This window comes from Coregonus lavaretus, assembly GCF_964263955.1.
Source record: "Coregonus lavaretus genome assembly, chromosome: 6".
In the NCBI taxonomy this organism is placed as follows: Eukaryota; Metazoa; Chordata; class Actinopteri; order Salmoniformes; family Salmonidae; genus Coregonus; species Coregonus lavaretus.
Window position 1 is genome coordinate 29499958 of NC_139993.1, and position 19130 is coordinate 29519087.

Sequence of the window (19130 nt, forward strand, 5' to 3'; positions counted from 1 at the left end):
GCAGAACATTCTTAAGTGTCCCACGTTAAAAAATAAAAGCTCAGTTTCTGAGATATCTGATAATTGATTTGTTTAGTGGCATCAAGCCATTCAGCTCCTAAAAGTGCTTGGTGAAAGTTACAGTCTGATAAGTTGAAACCAATGACTGTATATATTAAAACACTCTATTAGTCTCGCCCCTTCTCCCCCATGTCATTAAAGGTGAGCCTCAGCTGCAAGGCAACAGCCAACTCCCTCCTCTCCTTTCCTTGCCTTAGGGACCTCCAGTCCCAGGAAGGCACCATTCGTAAACAAAGGCCCTGCTCCAATACTTTGAAAAGGCATCCTACCTTCCTCCCCTCCTTAATGCAATCACTGATCAGACTGGGTGGGGGAAAGCTATTTAGAAAAACCTTGGCTTTCACCTACCCACTAGTGTTACACCAGTGATTACCTCAAGGAAAAGAGGAACGAAGGGTGCCATTTGAAAGTATTTGAACAGCGCCAAAGGTTGTCTTGGAGAGCTTGATCTCCAAGGATATCACAAATAGGATTCAACGGGAGAGGGGGAAAAAGCATTCAGGTGTGTATCTCCATCTAATTTCACTTTGCAACATGAAGCAAGAGGCAATTGGATTGGATGCTTCAGTAAATATCTTAACCTGTACGACAAGTACATGCTTACAGTCAGAGTAGATAAATCTGCTCACATGCATCTCTGATTACTTCTGAGAGCTGAGAAATTAGTGTGGGTCATTGTGATGAGAGGAAGGTTTTAGCCTGGGACAGTGATAGGTGAGGAGGACCATGGCATCGCCAAGAGGAGCACTCATGGAGGTGCTCAGACAGTCAACTGAAGGACTGAAGCTCAGGTCCAACGTGGTCCGAGTCTTTGTCAGCTCCACATTTACAGGTAGGTGTATTTTCATGATGGCATGGGCTTAGTATTTTCATAATGATATGGGTTCAGTATTTTCATTGTAGCACGGGCTCAGCCTCGCATTATAACAAGGCATATACAGTTGCGGCCAAATATATTGGCACCGTTGCACTTAAATATCTTATTTCTTCTCAAATAAGTTGAAATTGAAGAAAACCTTTGGTCCCCACACCTTATTGGATTTTCAACATTGCATAACCACATTTATTTTTGAAAACTTAAGTTTACAATTTTAATTTCGAAGATAAAGACAAATAGCATGGACAAAATTATTGGCACCCCAGAGCTAGTATTTGGTTGCACAGCCTTTGGCCAAGATAACTGCAGACAAACTCTTCTTGTAGCCATCAATGAGCTTCCTGCACCTTTCTACTGGCAATTTTGCCCACTTTTTAGCAGCAAACTGCTCTAATTAATCCATATTTGAGGGGTACCCTCCAACAACTGCTGTTTTCAGCTCTTGCCATCATTTATGGATGTGATTCAGATCTGGACTCTTCACTGGCCACTCCAGAACAGTCCAGCGTCTCTTATTGAACCATTCCTGGGTGCTTTTTGATGTGTGCACCCTGGGAATTGTTCATTATGAAACACTGGACTACTCTGGAGTGGCCATCGAAGAGTCCAGATCTGAATCACATCCGTAACATATGGTGAGAGCTGAAAACAGCAGTTGTTGGAGGGTACCCCTCAAACATTGAAGAAGTAAAGCACTGTGCTGCTGTAAAGTGGGCAAATATGCCAGTAGAAAGGTGCAGCAAGCTCATTGGTAGCTCCAAAAAGCATTTGGTTGGCAGTTATCTTGGCCAAAGGCTGTGCAACCAAGTACTAGCTCCGGGGTGCCAATAACTTTGCCCATGCATTTGTCTTTATTTTCTCAATTAAAATGGTGAATTTAAGTTTGCATAACCAATTGTATTTTTGTAATGTTGAAAATCCAATAACAAGATGTGGAGACAAAGTTTTATTTACTTTACATTTCAACTTATTTTAGAAGAAATTGGGAATTATTTAAGAAAAGTGCAAGGGTGCCAATATATTTGGCTGCAACTGTATTTATCAGAGATGTGATTCTTCATAATTTAGCAGATGTTACAACGGCTACTGGGCCATTGTAGTGATGATATATCTGTTTTGAAAGAATCATATCCCTAATTTGCAGGGGTGCAACTTTGGTTTTAGACGTGGGGTGGGACATTTTTTTTTTTTATCCAGTCAGATTAACACTCCAAACAACCTACACTACCGTTCAAAAGTTTGGGGTCACTTAGACAATTCCTTGTTTTCGAAAGCGAAGCAATTTTTTTGTCAATTTAAAATAACATCAAATTGATAAAAAATACAGTGTAGACATTGTTCATGTTGTAAATGGCTATTGTAGCTGGAAACTGCTGATTTTTAATAGAATATCTACATAGACGTACAGAGGCCCATTATCAGCAACCATCCATCCTGTGTTCCAGTGGCACGTTGTGTTTGCTAATCCAAGTTTATTATTTTAAAAGGCTAAGTGATCATTAGAAAACCCTTTTGCAATTATGTTAGCACAGCTGAAAACTGTTGTGCTGATTTAAAGAAGCAATAAAACTGGCCTTCTTGAGACTAGTTGAGTATCTGGAGCATCAGCAATTGTGGGTTCGATTACAGGCTCAAAATAGCTAGAAACAAATAACTTTCTTCTGAAACTCGTCAGTCTATTCTTGTTCTGAGAAATGAAGGCTATTCCATGCGAGAAATTGCCAATAGACTGAAGATCTCGTACAACGCTGTGTACTACTCTCTTCACAGAACAGCGCAAACTGGCTCTAACCAGAATAGAAAGAGGAGTGGGAGGCCCCGGTGCACAACTGAGCAAGAGGACAAATACATTAGTGTCTAGTTTGAGAAACAGACGCCTCACAGGTCCTCAACTGGCAGCTTCATTAAATAGTACCCGCAAAACACCAGTCTCAATGTCAACAGTGAAGAGGCGACTCCGGGATGCTGACCTCGGCAGAGTTGCAAAGAAAAAGCCCAGTGTCTGTGTTCTTTTGCCCATCTTTTCTTTTTATTGACCAGTCTGAGATATGGCCTTTTCTCTGCAACTCTGCCTAGAAGGTCAGCATCCCGGAGTCGCCTCTTCACTGTTGACGTTGAGACTGGTGTTTTGTGGGTACTATTTAAGCTGCCAGTTGAGGACCTGTGAGGTGGAGACGACGAGTTTCAGAAGAAAGTTCTTTGTGTCTGGCCATTTTGAGCCTGTAATCGAACCCACAATTGCTGATGCTCCAGATATTCAACTAGTCTCAAGAAGGTCAGTTTTACTGCTTCTTTAATCAGCACAACATTTTTCAGCTTTGCTAACAGAATTGCAAAAGGGTTTTCTAATGATCAATTAGCCTTTTAAAATGATAAACTTGGATTAGCAAACACAACGTGCCATTGGAACACAGGACTGATGGTTGCTGATAATGGGTCTCTGTAGGCCTATGTAGATATTCCATAAAAAATCAGCCATTTCCAGCTACAATAGCCATTTCCAACATGAACAATGTCTACACTGTATTTCTGATCAATTTTATGTTATTTCAATTGACCAAAAAATATATTTCTTTCTTTCGAAAACAAGGACATTTCTAAGTGACCCCAATCCTTTTAACGGTAGTGTACCTGACCGCTCGGAGGCGTCCGCATGGTCCGTTGCCTCGTTTTGTATCACATTCCAATAATAAAACTGGGGGGGGGCAAAAATGCAATTTCAGAATGTGGGGGAGACATGTCCCCAGTGAAAGTTGCGCCCCTGCTAATTTGTAATCTTTCAGTGAATAGCCTTGTGTTTAGTTTTGGGTAACACTGCAAACCTTGTGTGTTTTCTAACCTGATGTGACCGTTGGCAGATATGAGCAGTGAGAGGAATGCCTTATTGAACAAAGCCTATCCTGAACTTCAAGTCTTTTGTCAGAGTCTGGGCTTAGCGTTTGAGGTGAGTAGCAGTACATTACGGGTGGCCATCAGATACAATACATGTAAATTAATTTTAATTTTGTATGAATTCAAAGATCATTATTCTGAGAGTGTGATGTTAGTATTGTTGTAGGAACTTTTGTATTTAAAGTTCTTTATCCCTGAAGGTTGTGGATATGAGATGGGGTCTCCGGGATGCAATTGCTGTGGACCACATGACCACAGAACTGTGTCTTCAGGAAATAGAGGCTTGCAAGAAAGTATCCGTAGGACCAAGTTTCATTGTAAGTGTTGTTCCGTGCTGTTCCTCTAGCACAGGGGTCCAACTCCGATCCTGGAGAGCTACAGGCTTTTTTTCTAACCCAGGACATTAAATAACTGTGGCCCAGACTGAAGACTGAGAATTTGAAACCAGTATCCCCAACGTCTGTTCCATGGTGGTTCAATGTAATTTCATTGAAATGATGTGGAAACAACGTTGATTCAACCAGTGGGATGTACAGTACCAGTCAAAAGCTTGGACACACCTACTCATTCCAGGGTTTTTCTTTATTTGTACTATTTTCTACATTGTAGAATAATAGTCAAGACATCAAAACTATGAAATAACACATGGAATCATGTAGTAACCACAAAAGTGTTAAACTAATCAAAATATATGTTTTATTTGAGATTCTTCAAAAAGCCACCCTTTGCCTTGATGACAGCTTGCACACTCAACCAGCTTCATGAGGTAGTCACCTGGAATGCATTTCAATTAACAAGTGTGCCTTCTTAAAAGTGAATTTGTGAAATGTCTTTCCTTAATGGGTTTGAAAAAATCAGTTGTGTTGTGACAAGGTAGGAGTGGTATACAGAACATAGCCCAATTTGGTAAAATACCTCATCCATATTATGGCAAGAACAGCTCAAATAAGCAAAGAGAAACGACAGTCCATCATTACTTTAAGACATGAAGGTCAGTCAATATGGAATATTTCAAGAACTTTTAAAGCTTCTTCAATTTTAGTCGCAAAATCCATCAAGCGCTATGATGAAACTGGCTCTCATGAGGACCGCGACAGGAAAGGAAGACCCAGAGTTACCTCTGCTGCAGAGGATTAGTTCATTAGAGTTAACTGCACCTCAGATTGCAGCCCAAAATAAATGCTTCACAGAGTTCAAGTAACAGACACATCTCAACATCAGCTGTTCAGAGAAGACCGCATGAATCAGGCCTTCATGGTCGAATTGCTGCAAAGAAACCACTACTAAAGGACACCAATAAGAAGAAGAGACTTGCTTGGGCCAAGAAACACGAGCAATGGACATTAGACTGGTGGAAATCTGTCCTTTGGTCTGATGAGTCCAAATTTTAGATTTTTGGTTCCAACTGCCGTGTCTTTGAGACGCAGAGTAGGTGAACGGATGATCTCCGCATGCGTAGTTCCCTCCGTGAAGCATGGAGGAGGTGTGATTGTGTGGGGGTGCTTTGCTGGTGACACTGTCTGTGATTTATTTAGAATTCAAGGCACGCTTAACCAGCATGGCTACCACAGCATTCTGCAGCGATACGCCATCCCATCTGGTTTGTGCTTAGTGGGACTATCATTTTTTTTCAACAGGACAATGACCCAAAACACACCTCCAGGCTGTGTAAGGGCTATTTGACCAAGGAGAGGGTAATGGAGTGCTGCATCAGATGACCTGGCCTCCACAATCACCCGACCTCAACCCAATTGAGATGGTTTGGGATGAGTTGGACCGCAGAGTGAAGGAAAAGCAGCCAACAAGTGCACAGCATATGTGGGAACTCCTTCAAGACTGTTGGAAAAGCATTCCTCATGAAGCTGGTTGAGCGAATGCCAAGAGTGTGCAAAGCTGTCATCAAGGCAAAGGGTGCCTACTTTGAAGAATCTAAAATATATTTTGATTTGTTTAACACTTTTTTGGTTACTACATGATTCCATATGTGTTATTTCATAGTGTTGATGTCTTCACTATTATTCTACAATGTAGAAAATAGTCAAATTAAAGAAAAACCCACAATGAGTTGGTGTGTCCAACCTTTTGACTGGTACTGTAAGTGCTGTCTGCTGTGCTGGATCAAAAGCCTGCACACCCAGTAGCTCGCCAGGACAGGAGTTGGAGAACCCTGCACAAATGTTAATTGCTCTTCTTTTCCTTGAATTCAATGGTTTTTGAAAGATATAATCCCAGCAGTGTTTTATGTTTTGATTTGATTTGATTTGATATGTCTCCTGGTTCTCAAGGCTCTGCTGGGGAACCGGTATGGCCACCGCCCTATCCCCCGTGTCCTCCCAGGAAAACAATTTGAGGTGCTGCTGTCCAAGCTACCACAGGACCAGGTGGGGCTTCTCCACCAATGGTTCAGGAAAGACAACAATGCCATCCCGCCCGTCTACGTTCTTCAGCCAATCACAACTCTATTGCCCCACTACAATGACCTTTGGCCTGAGAGTGGGCCACTGCAGGACAACAGTGTCATTTCCTGGCGTTACACAGAGGCTCGACTATTGCAGCTCTTACGCACTGCGGCCGTGCAGGCTGAGGAAGACGGGGATATCTCTGCTGAACAAAAACACCAGTTCTTCAAATCTGGTCAGAGCTTGCCAATGTCTTGGACCAGTCATGTTAGAATAGGAGCAAGCTAAAAATCTGTTATGTTCTACCTTGTGATTTGTAGACAAGTGTTGCTAGATTCTGTCGTGGTGGCTTTCTAGTTACATTTCCACTTAAACTACTATTTATTCACAATGACTTATTTGCTTATTAGCTGTAACTTATTGTAGAAAATCCACATTTGTAGAACCGATCAACCCATTTTCTTCTGTTCTTCCTCCTCCATAGTGGCGGAGCATGAGATAGAGGAGGGTCTGCGAACGCCAGATGGGGACGAGAGCGAGCCCTCCGCCGTCCTGTTCGTGCGGGAGCTACCTCACCTGCGCAAGAAGGACGGCCCGAAGCGGCTGGCCCAGTACATGGATGTGACGGCTGATGGCCTGCTAGATACAGAGGCTCAGGACCTCCTCTCGGGCCTCAAGTCGCGTCTCTACGCCGCCTCGCCGGGCATCCTCAACCTACACTGTGTGGAGCTGTGCAAGGGAGCCATCGAGCCCAGCCGCAAGGAGCACGCACAGTACCTGGAGAGTCTCTGCGAGCAGCTCGTGTCCCAGACGAAGGCTTGCATCGCCAGGAGGGTTGGTGCTGGTTCCCCAATGAAGGCTGGTGCAGGGAGGATGAATGGGGCAGGAGGAGGAGATGCAAGGCAGAGGGAGGGGGAAGAGGACAGAGGCTGGCTGCTCCAGGAGCTTAGTCACCACATGGCTTTGAGCACCGGGAAGTGTTTGGGTGTGTTCCGCGGCAGGGAGGGGCTCCTGGGGAAGATCTGCCTGGCCATGTGGGAGCACACCAACACCCGCCACATGCCCCTGGTGGTGCACGGGCTACCGGGTGTGGGCAAGACAACGCTGCTCTGCAAGCTGGCACAGGAGATGCGTGGCCTCCTGGACCCCAGGGCTGTGGTGGTGCTCAGGTTGCTGGGGACGTCGGCAGAGAGCTCCGACTTGGACCGTGTCCTCCAGAGTGTCTGTTTCCAGATCTGCTCTGTGTTCAGTTTGCCGCCCCCCACCCCGATAACAGCACACACGCGCGAGGACCTTGTGAGGTTCTTCCATGCCCTTCTAGCTGAGGTGTCGGAGCGAGGAGACACACTTCTTCTCATACTAGACTCCCTGGACCAATTGTCTCCGGCCACCCAAGGCCAGAAACTCCACTGGCTACCCAAAGACATCCCCCCCAATGTCCATTTGGTGGTGTCCACCGATACAGGCTCTCCAGTTTTGGCTAACCTTCGGAGAACGGTCGAGGTGCTGGGAAATTTCTTTGAAGTAGAACCCCTATCATGTGACCAGGGTAGAGAGATCATGGATGCCTACATGAGGGAAGCGCAACGAAGCCTGACTCCAGAACAGTGTGAAGTGGTCCTGCGTAGCTTTCAGCTGAGTGGGAATCCTCTGCATCTGAAGCTACTGCTGGACTTGGCCAGGCGATGGGCGTCCTATACCCCCGTGACTGACCTGGCTCTGAGCAGCAGTGCACAGGAAGTGATGTCACAGCTACTCCAGGCCCTTGAGGAGAGGCATGGGAAGAAACTGGTTGGCGCGGCCTTAGGATACATTGTTTCTGCTAGGTGAGGTGTTTGTGTACACACATAGATGCATAGTCCACAGGAGGCTGGTGAGGGGTGGACGGCTCATAATGGCTGGAATGGAGTGAATGGAATGGTATCAAACACATGGAAACCATATGTTTGATGTTTCATTCCATTCCATTGATTCCATTCCAGCCATTACTATGAGCCCGTCCTCCCCAATTAAGGTGCCTCCAGCCACCTGTGATGCACACACACACAGACACACCTGGTGCATTACCCGACAATACAACATTGATAATTCAATCAATAGACCACTGGAATATCAAGCCAGAGTCCTACTTTAATTTACAGACAATCCATATCACAAATTCCCAGGTCAAAAGTTGCCTTATTTCCCCCCTTATCACAGGATCATAAATTGGGGTTAGAAATGGTAATCCATCCTTATGTTTATAATTATTTATTTTCCTAATGATTATTACTCATTCTATTCTCCAGGGGTAGTTTATCAGAGGCAGAGCTGCGTGATATCTTGTCCCTTGATGACAATGTCCTGGCTGAAGTCTACCAGTACTGGCTTCCCCCCAACCACTCCCTCATTCGCCTCCCCCCTCTACTGTGGGTGCGCCTCAGGCACGACTTGGGAGAACTCCTCGTGGAGGGACAGGCCAATGGAATCAGGGTGCTCAACTTCCACCACAAGTAAATATCCTCTCAATATATCTCAGCCAAATGGGTTTAGGGGCTGGTGTCCCAAACTCAGATTAAGCCTATTTTTTGGCTTAAAATCTATTTTAATAATGGAGATTTTCCATTGAGCATGCTTCCAGTCCAGGAGTAGGCCTAATCCATGTCCGGGAAACCGGCAAAGACTACTTGTATTGATCTACTTATGGCAGAACTTTGTGTTTGCACCTTCAAATCCTGTACTGTGTCTGTATACTTTAATATGGTAATAGGCTGTTGACTGAAACAGTGCAAGAGAGGTACCAGAGGTCAGAGCAGCAGGCTGACAGACACAGGGTCATGGCTGAGTACTTCCTGGGTAGCTGGAGCCAAGGCCGATTCAAAGCTGTCCTTCTACCTCCACTGACGACCACATTGGACGCTGACCGCAAGGTAACAGAATGATGGGATTTCAGTTCCTATGATGACACAGAATGGCACCTCAAAGAACCCTTAGATAAGATAAGAATTTGTGTACTCCTCTAGTCATTAGTCATAGTGTAAGAAACGTCCTCAGAGTGGTATTGAAGCTCGATAACAAACCAGGGACCTTTTAAGTTTCAAGTTTTAATGTCACATGCACAAGTACAGTGAAATGCCTTTCTTGCAAGCTCTAAACCCAACAATGCAGTAGTCAATATCAATGTAGTACGAAAATAACATGAGGTAGAATGAAGAAAAAAAACATATGTATGCACTCACTAACTGTAAATCGCTCTGGATAAGAGCGTCTGCTAAATGATGAATATGAACAAAAACAAAAAATTGAAATAAGAACACTAAGTAAGCATACTATATACAGGGTCAGTTCCAATACCATATTTACAATGTGCAGGGATACTGGAGTGATCGAGGTAGATATGTATAGGGGTAAGGTGACTAGGCATTAGGATATATACGATTAACAGAGTAGCAGCAGCATATACAGTATGATGTGTGTGTGTTTGGAGTCAGTATAAATGTGTGTGTGAGCAAATGCAGTGAGTGTGTGTGTGTGTGTGTGTGTGTGTTGGAGTGTCAGTGTGCGTGAGTGTGTAGAGTCCTGTGAGTGTGCATAAAGACAGTCCAAAATAAAAATAGTCTGTGTAGCCATTTTGTTAGCTATTTAGCAGTCTTATGGCTTGGGGATAGAAGCTGTTCAGGAGCCTGTTGGTGTCAGACTTGATGCACCGGTACTGCTTGCCCTGCGGAAACAGAGAGAACAGTCTATGGCTTGGGTGGCTGGAATCATTAACGATTTTCCTGGCCTTCCTTTTACACCGCCTGATATAGAGGTCCTGGATGGCAGGGAGCTCGGTCCCATTTATGTACTGGGCTGTCCGCTCCACCCTCTGTAGCGCCATGCGATCGAGGCCGGTGCTGTTGCCATACCAAGCAGTGATGCAGCCAGTCAAGATGCTCTCAATGGTGCAGCTGTGGAACTTTTTGAGGATATAAGGGCCCATGCCAAATCTTTTCAACCTCCTGAGGGTGCCTTCATGTCTGTGCGTGTGTGTGTGGACCATTTTAGGTCCTCAGTGATTTAGACACAGAGGAAGTTAAAGCTCTCGACCCCCTCCACTGCAGCCCCCCCAATGTGGATGGGGGTGTGTTTGCCCCCCCCCCCCCCCCCCCCACCCCAGTTTCCTGCAGTCTACACTCAGCTTGGTTTTACTGACGTTGAGAGAGAGAGGTTGTTGTCCCGGCACCACACTGCCAGGTCACTGACCACCTCCCTGTAGACTGTCTCATCGTCGTCGGTGATCAGGCCTACCACCGGCGTGTCGTCAGCAAACTTGATGGTGCGTGGCCATGCAGTCGTGGGTGAACAGGGAGTACAGGAGGGGACTAAGCGCACACCTCTGTGGGGGGCCACATGTTGATATTCAGCGTGGCACAGGTGATGTTGCCTAACCTCACCACCTGGGGTCGACCTGTAAGGAAGTCCAGGATCCAGTTGCAGAGGGAGGTGTTCAGTCCCAGTGTCCTAAGTTTGGTGACGAGCTTGGATGGGACAATGGTGTTGAATGCTGAGCTGTAGCCAATTAACTGCATTCTCACATAGGTGTTCCTCTTATCTAGGTTGGTGAGGGCAGTGTGGAGTTCAATTAAGATTGCATAATCTATGGATCTGTTGGGGCGAAATGCAAATTAGAGTGGGTCTTCATGATTACAGATGTGAGTATTACAGGGTGGTAGTCATTGCGGCATGAAGCCTTAGAGTTCTTGGGAACAGGAATGATGGTGGTCAGCTTAAGACATGGGGATTACAGACTGGGACAAGGAGAGGTTGAAAATGACCGTGAATATGCCTGCCAGCTGTTCTGCGTGTGCTCTGAGAACGTGCCCTGGAATACCGTCTGGCCTTGCAAGTGTTGACCTGATTAAAAACCTTACTCACGTCGGCCTCGGAGAGCAAGATCACCCAGTCCTCTGGGTCGGTGGGGCCCCTCACGCACGGCACGGTGTTGTTTAAGGCTCGGACACACCGGTAGCGTTTGCTAGCCGAGAGTACTTAGCACCTCAACAGAGTGGCGGCCATGATTTGCAAACCGATTCTACAGGTAGAATCTCGCGAAAATGTCTGCAGTCAGACGTCCACCAGGGTGGTCCCTAAAACACACTGCGCCAAACAAACAGCAGATGAACGGTAGATCAACATTCGGTGTGGTATGTGTGTGGTCCCTTAGATGTTTAGAGAGATGGTGGTCCGTTTGAGCTGGATAAAATCTCTGACCCTCAGGGCCTTTTTAGAGAGATCACAATACAACAACAAAACCCTACAGTAAATAAGAAATGGAACTAAGGAAGTCAAATTGATAGAGATGCACAAGAGGACATGTTTTCCACTTAATGACATGGATGGCGCTTTTGATACTACCATGAAGCTAACCGGACGTGTTTCCATAGTGACAATGTTTCCACAGGTTAGTTGTGTTTTGTTGAATCATTAATGTACACCTGTCTCCTCTCTCCACTGGCATGTTGCCAAGGTGCCCCGTCAGCCCCTGTGGTTCGCTAAAGGAGTGGCAAATGTCAAGAAGCTGCAGGAGCTGCCCTACCACCTCCTCCACGCAGGCCTCTGGGAGGAGCTGTGCCAGGAGGTCATTGGTAAGGCCCAAGGTCACATGCCCCAAGGGAATGCAAGAGTCAATGGTGGGAAGAGCCGATACTGGCAGACAGGCTTGGCTGATTTGAATTCTCTTATTGTTGATGTCAGGAAGTTGCCTTACTGTGTATGATGAGGTCATATTACAAAGTCTACCTTTAAGCTGCGACTTTTTGCCCCACAGGCAGTAGCGAGTGGCTGTACTGTAAGACTCTGACCTGTGGCGTGGCCAGTGTCATTGAGGACCTGACCCTCTGCACCGAGCTCATGGACTGTCCCGAGACTCAACTGATCCGAGACACTTTCATTCTCCTCAAGCCCACCCTGGACTTTCTAGATGGACAGATGGGTCAGTATCTATTTGGTCAGGGGGGGTGGTATTGTAGTCGAGTGTTACGTGTTCAATTAATGCATGTTCTGTTGGGTTTAAATCTGTCCTGTTTCAGATAAAGTAGCTAGATCACTATTTCACATATTTACGAGCCATGCAACAACAACAAAAAATCATAGATCAAAAGAGAATGAGTGCTAACTGTAGGGTAGATTATTTGGTTATTGATGATTCTAGTCCCTCATATGTCCCTCTATGGCTTGGAACCAGAAACATTGACATTATACTTATGATGAAGTCTCCCGAGTGGCGCAGTGGTCTAAGGCACTGCATCGCAGTGTTAACTGTGCCACCAGAGATCCTGGTTCGAATCCAGGCTCTGTCGCAGCCGGCCGCGACCGGGAGACCCATGGGGCGGCGCACAATTGGCCCAGCGTCGTCCAGGGTAGGGGAGGGAATGGCCGGCAGGGATGTAGCTCAGTTGATAGAGCATGGCGTTTGCAACGCCAGGGTTGTGGGTTTGATTCCCACGGGGGGCCAGTATAAAAAAAAAAGGATCTATTCGCTAACTGTAAGTCGCTCTGGATAAGAGCGTCTGCTAAATGACTAAAATGTAAATGTAATGGATAGATGGGTGGATGGATGGTACTGTATCAGGAGAGCCTTCTCTTCACACTGTCTCACCAACCGTCTCACTCCATTCTAATACTATATTTCCTCTCCAAAGACCGCTCCCTCTTCTACACAGAGGTCTTGGCCAGGCTCCACTCCTTCGCTGAGATGTACCCTTCACTAATAGGACGACTCTGCTGCCAGTGTCACGACTGGCTCTCGTGCTGTCCCGACCCCATCCTTGTCCCCAAGTGCACCTTCCTCCAGCCTCCAGGGGGGGCGCTAAAGACAACACTTGCTGGTTTCCATAAAGGTTTGTACACATAGTGTAGGATTTGCTTGTTCGTTGCAGTTGAGCCCAGGAGTAGGATGAAGTAGCCACCAGATGCTGATCTAAGATCCGTCTGTATTTCACCTCTCCAATGGTTAAGGTTAGAATATGGGATGGGTAAGCTGATCCTACATCTGTGCTTAAGGACAACTTCTTGTCTGTCTGTCTGAAGGGGTCACAGCTCTGGATGTTTGCCCAGAGAAAGGGATCCTGCTGGCAGGCTCAGAGGATGGGAAGGTGATCGCCTGGGACCTCAATGATCTAGAGGTCATCCAAACCCTAGTGGGACACACAGGTGAGGGCAAGTGTGTGTGTGTGTGTGCGTGCGTGCGTGTATTTCTAAGGAAAGTTATTTGAGTTTGTAATGAATCACTGTACATCATATCCACATTCTGCTTATTCTTGCAAATTCTTTCTCTGTGTGTCTACTTATTTATGCTCTACAGCTAAGGTGCTATCAGTGAGAGTGATTGACAGTGGCGCCCACTGTCTCTCATTGGCTGCTGACGGGACTCTGAGGAGGTGGAGCCTGCTGAGTGGCAGGCAGCTGTACTGTACCCAGGAGGCGGTGTCCATTAACTCCTCACCTTCCACCACACACATCCACGTGTCTGAGGAGAGGGCGCTTGTCTTCACCCACTCTGGAGGCCAAGTATGACAAAGATGTGAAGGGGTTAATTGTCTTCTATCAAATTTTCTATCATTCTGTTTCCAACCTTTTTTATATTTACACTATGGACTCCCCAAATTATTATAATCTGCACTTTAACCAAAGTAACGCTTCTGCTTTACCTGCAGGTGAAAGTATGGCATCTTAACACAACAGAACTACTCTTCCAAGTCAAAGATACCGGTGTCTCCATTATTCTTGGATTATTGAACGGAATGGTCGTCTCCCTCTCAGACGGAGGACTTGTCACGTTTTCCCACCCATCCGCCGAGGCCAAGACAGCGCAGATATATTTGGAAAACACTTCACATAGTTTGACCATCACAGCAACCCTTACACTGCAAAAACATGGCCGACTACTTATAGCATCCAAGGAGGGCTTCCTCTATCAGGTACAAATTGATGAAACATGTCCAGGAGGAGGATGATTCAATTTGCTATAGATGGACTGTATTTCTGATTTTAATGGCATAATTGGTTTCTCATCGCATTCTGTTTGACCATCTGTCGTTTGTAGGTTTCCAGCACTGTACAGGGCAGACAGTCACAGTGGACTCTGAGACAGACAGTCACAGAGCTTCCAGTCTGTGCAACCTTCCTCTACGCCTCAGATGACGAAAGGATACTTTTGGCAGGTAGCAGTACTACAGTACGGGAGGACCTTAGTGGGAACCCCATGAATGGCATTGACACGGTGTAGCCTACCTCTGTGTCTCTATGGTTCAATGGAATGGAGTAGAGTTTCATTCCCATAGGGGCCACATATAGCCTGGTCCTAGATCAGTTTATGCTGTCTCGCTGACTTCTTGACTATGGGAATTAGCACAAACCGATCTGGAACTAGGCTAGGCCACATACTGAATGTGTTAACTGTAAATCTCCTTGGATAAAAGTGTCTGGCAAATGACTATTATATACAGTAATATTCATATCATTACAGGCTGTGAGAGGACACTGGTCCTGTTCCATAGAGAGTCGGACTATGTCCAGAGCTTCCTGGATCTGCACCATGAGGACACGGTGTTGTGTGCCTGTGTGTCCAGCGACAGCAGAGTGGTCGTCTCAGGGTCTGAGGACCAAAGGATACGGGTCAGTATTGTTTTTTTTGTCCCCATGAAAATGATGCACTTATTTAAAACTTTTTTCTAGACTGTAATGTAGTTATTGTACAGTGGGGAAAAAAAGTATTTAGTCAGCCACCAATTGTGCAAGTTCTCCCACTTAAAAAGATGAGAGAGGCCTGTAATTTTCATCATAGGTACACGTCAACTATGACAGACAAATTGAGAAAAAAATATCCAGAAAATCACATTGTAGGATTTTTAATGAATTTATTTACAAATTATGGTGGAAAATAAGTATTTGGTCAATAACAAAAGTTTCTCAATACTTTGTTATATACCCTTTGTTGGCAATGACACAGGTCAAACGTTTTCTGTAAGTCTTCACAAGGTTTTCACACACTGTTGCTGGTATTTTGGCCCATTCCTCCATGCAGATCTCCTCTAGAGCAGTGATGTTTTGGAGCTGTCGCTGGGCAACACAGACTTTCAACTCCCTCCAAAGATGTTCTATGGGGTTGAGATCTGGAGACTGGCTAGGCCACTCCAGGACCTTGAAATGCTTCTTACGAAGCCACTCCTTCGTTGCCCGGGCGGTGTGTTTGGGATCATTGTCATGCTGAAAGACCCAGCCACGTTTCATCTTCAATGCCCTTGCTGATGGAAGGAGGTTTTCACTCAAAATCTCACGATACATGGCCCCATTCATTCTTTCCTTTACACGGATCAGTCGTCCTGGTCCCTTTGCAGAAAAACAGCCCCAAAGCATGATGTTTCCACCCCCATGCTTCACAGTAGGTATGGTGTTCTTTGGATGCAACTCAGCATTCTTTGTCCTCCAAACACGACGAGTTGAGTTTTTACCAAAAAGTTCTATTTTGGTTTCATCTGACCATATGACATTCTCCCAATCCTCTTCTGGATCATCCAAATGCACTCTAGCAAACTTCAGACGGGCCTGGACATGTACTGGCTTAAGCAGGGGGACACGTCTGGCACTGCAGGATTTGAGTCCTTGGCAGCGTAGTGTGTTACTGATGGTAGGCTTTGTTACTTTGGTCCCAGCTCTCTGCAGGTCATTCACTAGGTCCCCCCGTGTGGTTCTGGGATTTTTGCTCACCGTTCTTGTGATCATTTTGACCCCACGGGGTGAGATCTTGCGTGGAGCCCCAGATCGAGGGAGATTATCAGTGGTCTTGTATGTCTTCCATTTCCTAATAATTGCTCCCACAGTTGATTTCTTCAAACCAAGCTGCTTACCTATTGCAGATTCAGTCTTCCCAGCCTGGTGCAGGTCTACAATTTTGTTTCTGGTGTCCTTTGATAGCTCTTTGGTCTTGGCCATAGTGGAGTTTGGAGTGTGACTGTTTGAGGTTGTGGACAGGTGTCTTTTATACTGATAACAAGTTCAAACAGGTGCCATTAATACAGGTAACGAGTGGAGGACAGAGGAGCCTCTTAAAGAAGAGGTTACAGGTCTGTGAGAGCCAGAAATCTTGTTTGTTTGTAGTTGACCAAATACTTATTTTCATCCATAATTTGCAAATAAATTCATTAAAAATCCTACAATGTGATTTTCTGCATTTTTTTTCCTCAATTTGTCTGTCATAGTTGACGTGTACCTATGATGAAAATTACAGGCCTCTCTCATCTTTTTAAGTGGGAGAACTTGCACAATTGGTGGCTGACTAAATACTTTTTTTCCCCACTGTATAGATGGGCTTACTCAAAGAAGTCACTTGTTCCCAATAATGAACTTTGAACCAACTGTTTTAGCATGGACCCAGATCTGTTTGGTCATTGGTATAGCTACAACTTTGATGTAACATCCCTAGATAATGTGTCCTTGTGATATCCTACGTTCCTAAATTGTGCCCCAAAACATGAATAACTTCCTAATATTGAGTTGCACCTCCAATGCTTCCCACAGTTTCAAATTGTCTGGATGTCCTTTGGGTGGTGGATCATTCTTGATACACACAGGAAACTGTTGAACGTGAAAAACACAGCAGCGTTGCAGTTCTTGACACAAACCAGTGCGCCTGGCACTTACTAGTTGGCAAGACAGCACAAACAGATCTGGGACCAGGCTAACATTGATCCGCTCTGCTTTTTACAGGTGTGGTCTATAACCACGGGAAACCTCCTTGACTCTTTCCTTGGCATGGATGCCCCTGTCACCACTCTGGCTCTGTATGAGGGCACTGTCGTCTCAGCCTCCTCCTCAGCCTACTACCTGAAGCTGTGGCAGCTGCCCTCACCCAACGACCCTCAGCAGAAACCCAAAGGCTGCATCCCAGCTGGATGCCCTCAGGTTGCCCTCACTAAAGATGGCGACATGGTGTACTATGTTAGAAACATAGGCCAGAAAGAAGTGATTACATGGAATTGTCACACAGGTAAAAATACATACTTGCACCATATGTTTGGGTGAAAATATGAACTATGTGGAATAAAAATTGTCAAGCAAAAGTTCATAGGGATATATTTATCATAGAGAAAGAATAGCAAATAATGTTACAAATGTAAGTGTATAATGTAAACCTAGAGGGGCTAACGGACAAGTCTCATTGTATGTTCTCAATATCCACATGCAACAGGGAAAATAATGGCTTGTATTTGACAATGGGGGTCCATTAAAGAGAATCTCTCTCATGTTTATCTCAGGCTCTTCCGCTGACACAATGGCTGTCTCTGCTGAGGTGTGCTGCCTGGAGCTGGCCCAGCGCAAGAAACTCCTCTTCTGTGGCCTCAAGACTGGCACGGTCCTCATCTACCCCCTGGCCTTCCCCAAAGAGACCCTGTGCATCCCACCTCCTGAGGCTCTACCCATGGTGCGCTGCATGGCCATTGGCAGCCAGGAGAAGCACATGGCCGTGGCCTACGAGGACTCAGTGTGTCTGTTCGAGATCACGGCCAGGGACAGTTTCCCCAGCGTGGAGGGGCCCTCCGCGAGGTTTGCCCTCTCCCTGCTCCACTCGCCCGTCTCCTCCATGGCCCTGCTCCCAGACTGTAGGCTGCTGTACGGGACGGCCTGCGGGGAGGTCTGTAGCAAGATTGGCCTACATTACCCATAATGCTCTGTATGCCTACAACATATTTGGTTTTAACTTAGTAAAGATGTTGCTATAACTAACATTATGATGTCCTGTCTCCTTATCAATATAAGGTCACCATGTATGACTTCAAGTCCGCCTCAGCCGCCACCCTGGATGGCCACCGCAGCAGGGTCACCTGTGTGACGGCCAGCAACTGGGGGACGCACGCCCTTGTGGGCTCAGAGGACGCCGTGCAGAGGCTGTGGGGGCTTACCCCCCTGGTGCTGGATCACACCATGGAGTACAAGGTCAGAGGTTAAAGGTCAACGGTTTAGTTAGGGAGAATCTATTTTTCAGACACACCTCAGATTGACTCATTGACATAAATGTGTTTGTACCTTTTGAAATACAGGGGTTCTGGTTTGAAGGGGTTCTCTGTTCAGCTTTCTCTGAGAGTGACAAGTACGTCTTCACTGGATCCCAGGATAGAACTATTAAAGTCTGGGATGTTGCTAGTGGTATGTGCTCATGACATTTCTCTATTTGAGTTTTTTGAGAATTGTACATTGTTTGTTTACTACTATTACAAAACATTGTTCGCTACTATTTCAAACCATATGTCAAACCGATATTGGTATACACAAATTGGCAAATACCACTAAATGTGATAACCTTTCATATTCTTTATCCCTTTTTTGACCCAGGGAGTCTGTTATTCGTCCAGTACGTCTATGCTCCTGTCACCAAAATGTTGACCTACAGGAATGGCTTCGTGGCAATCTCTCAGCTGGGCTACGTCATCAAGGAAGGATTCCGCTGTCCGGATGACGTCAGTCCGGAATACAACCCACTCCGGAATGTCAAGGCACAGTACAGGGTCACGTCCCGGGAGAAGAGTGCAGACAGCCCTCACAGCGTCATCACAGAGATCCCTGAGTACAATCCTGCTCAGTTTAACTTCATGGCCCTGATGCTCAAGACCAAACCCTCTCACTCATGCCAACTGTTGTAAGGAAACTGACATACCATAACAGACGTAGTGTCAATTGTAGAGCTCTAGCATTATATAATGTTCTAAGGTGTGCTGCTACTGTATACAGTAAGTTGGGTTCAGTTTTCCACACGGAATTATATGAAAATAGGGGCTATGTCTGTCAGCTCAATTCGCTTGCTTTAAATCAGCTATACACATTACTTATTATAAAAAAATTCTGTGAAATGTAGGGATTTTTTTTTGCATATGTTATGAACGTTT

At 45.7% G+C, this 19130-nt stretch overlaps 1 protein-coding gene across 1 annotated transcript; it reads left to right on the plus strand.

The window, feature by feature from the left end:
* Positions 1-786: 786 nt before the first annotated feature.
* LOC311131009 (NACHT domain- and WD repeat-containing protein 1-like) lies at positions 787-18887 on the plus strand (the record flags this gene model as incomplete). The annotated part of the gene is made up of 19 exons (XM_084163840.1): positions 787-892; positions 3796-3881; positions 4030-4146; positions 6115-6463; positions 6713-8054; positions 8517-8720; positions 8978-9137; positions 11717-11834; positions 12017-12181; positions 12891-13088; positions 13279-13401; positions 13553-13758; positions 14294-14411; positions 14717-14865; positions 16957-17236; positions 17505-17881; positions 18007-18183; positions 18288-18393; positions 18580-18887. The coding sequence occupies 19 exons, from the start codon at positions 787-789 to the stop codon at positions 18885-18887; spliced, it is 4689 nt and encodes a 1562-aa protein (XP_084019966.1).
* Positions 18888-19130: the final 243 nt, after the last annotated feature.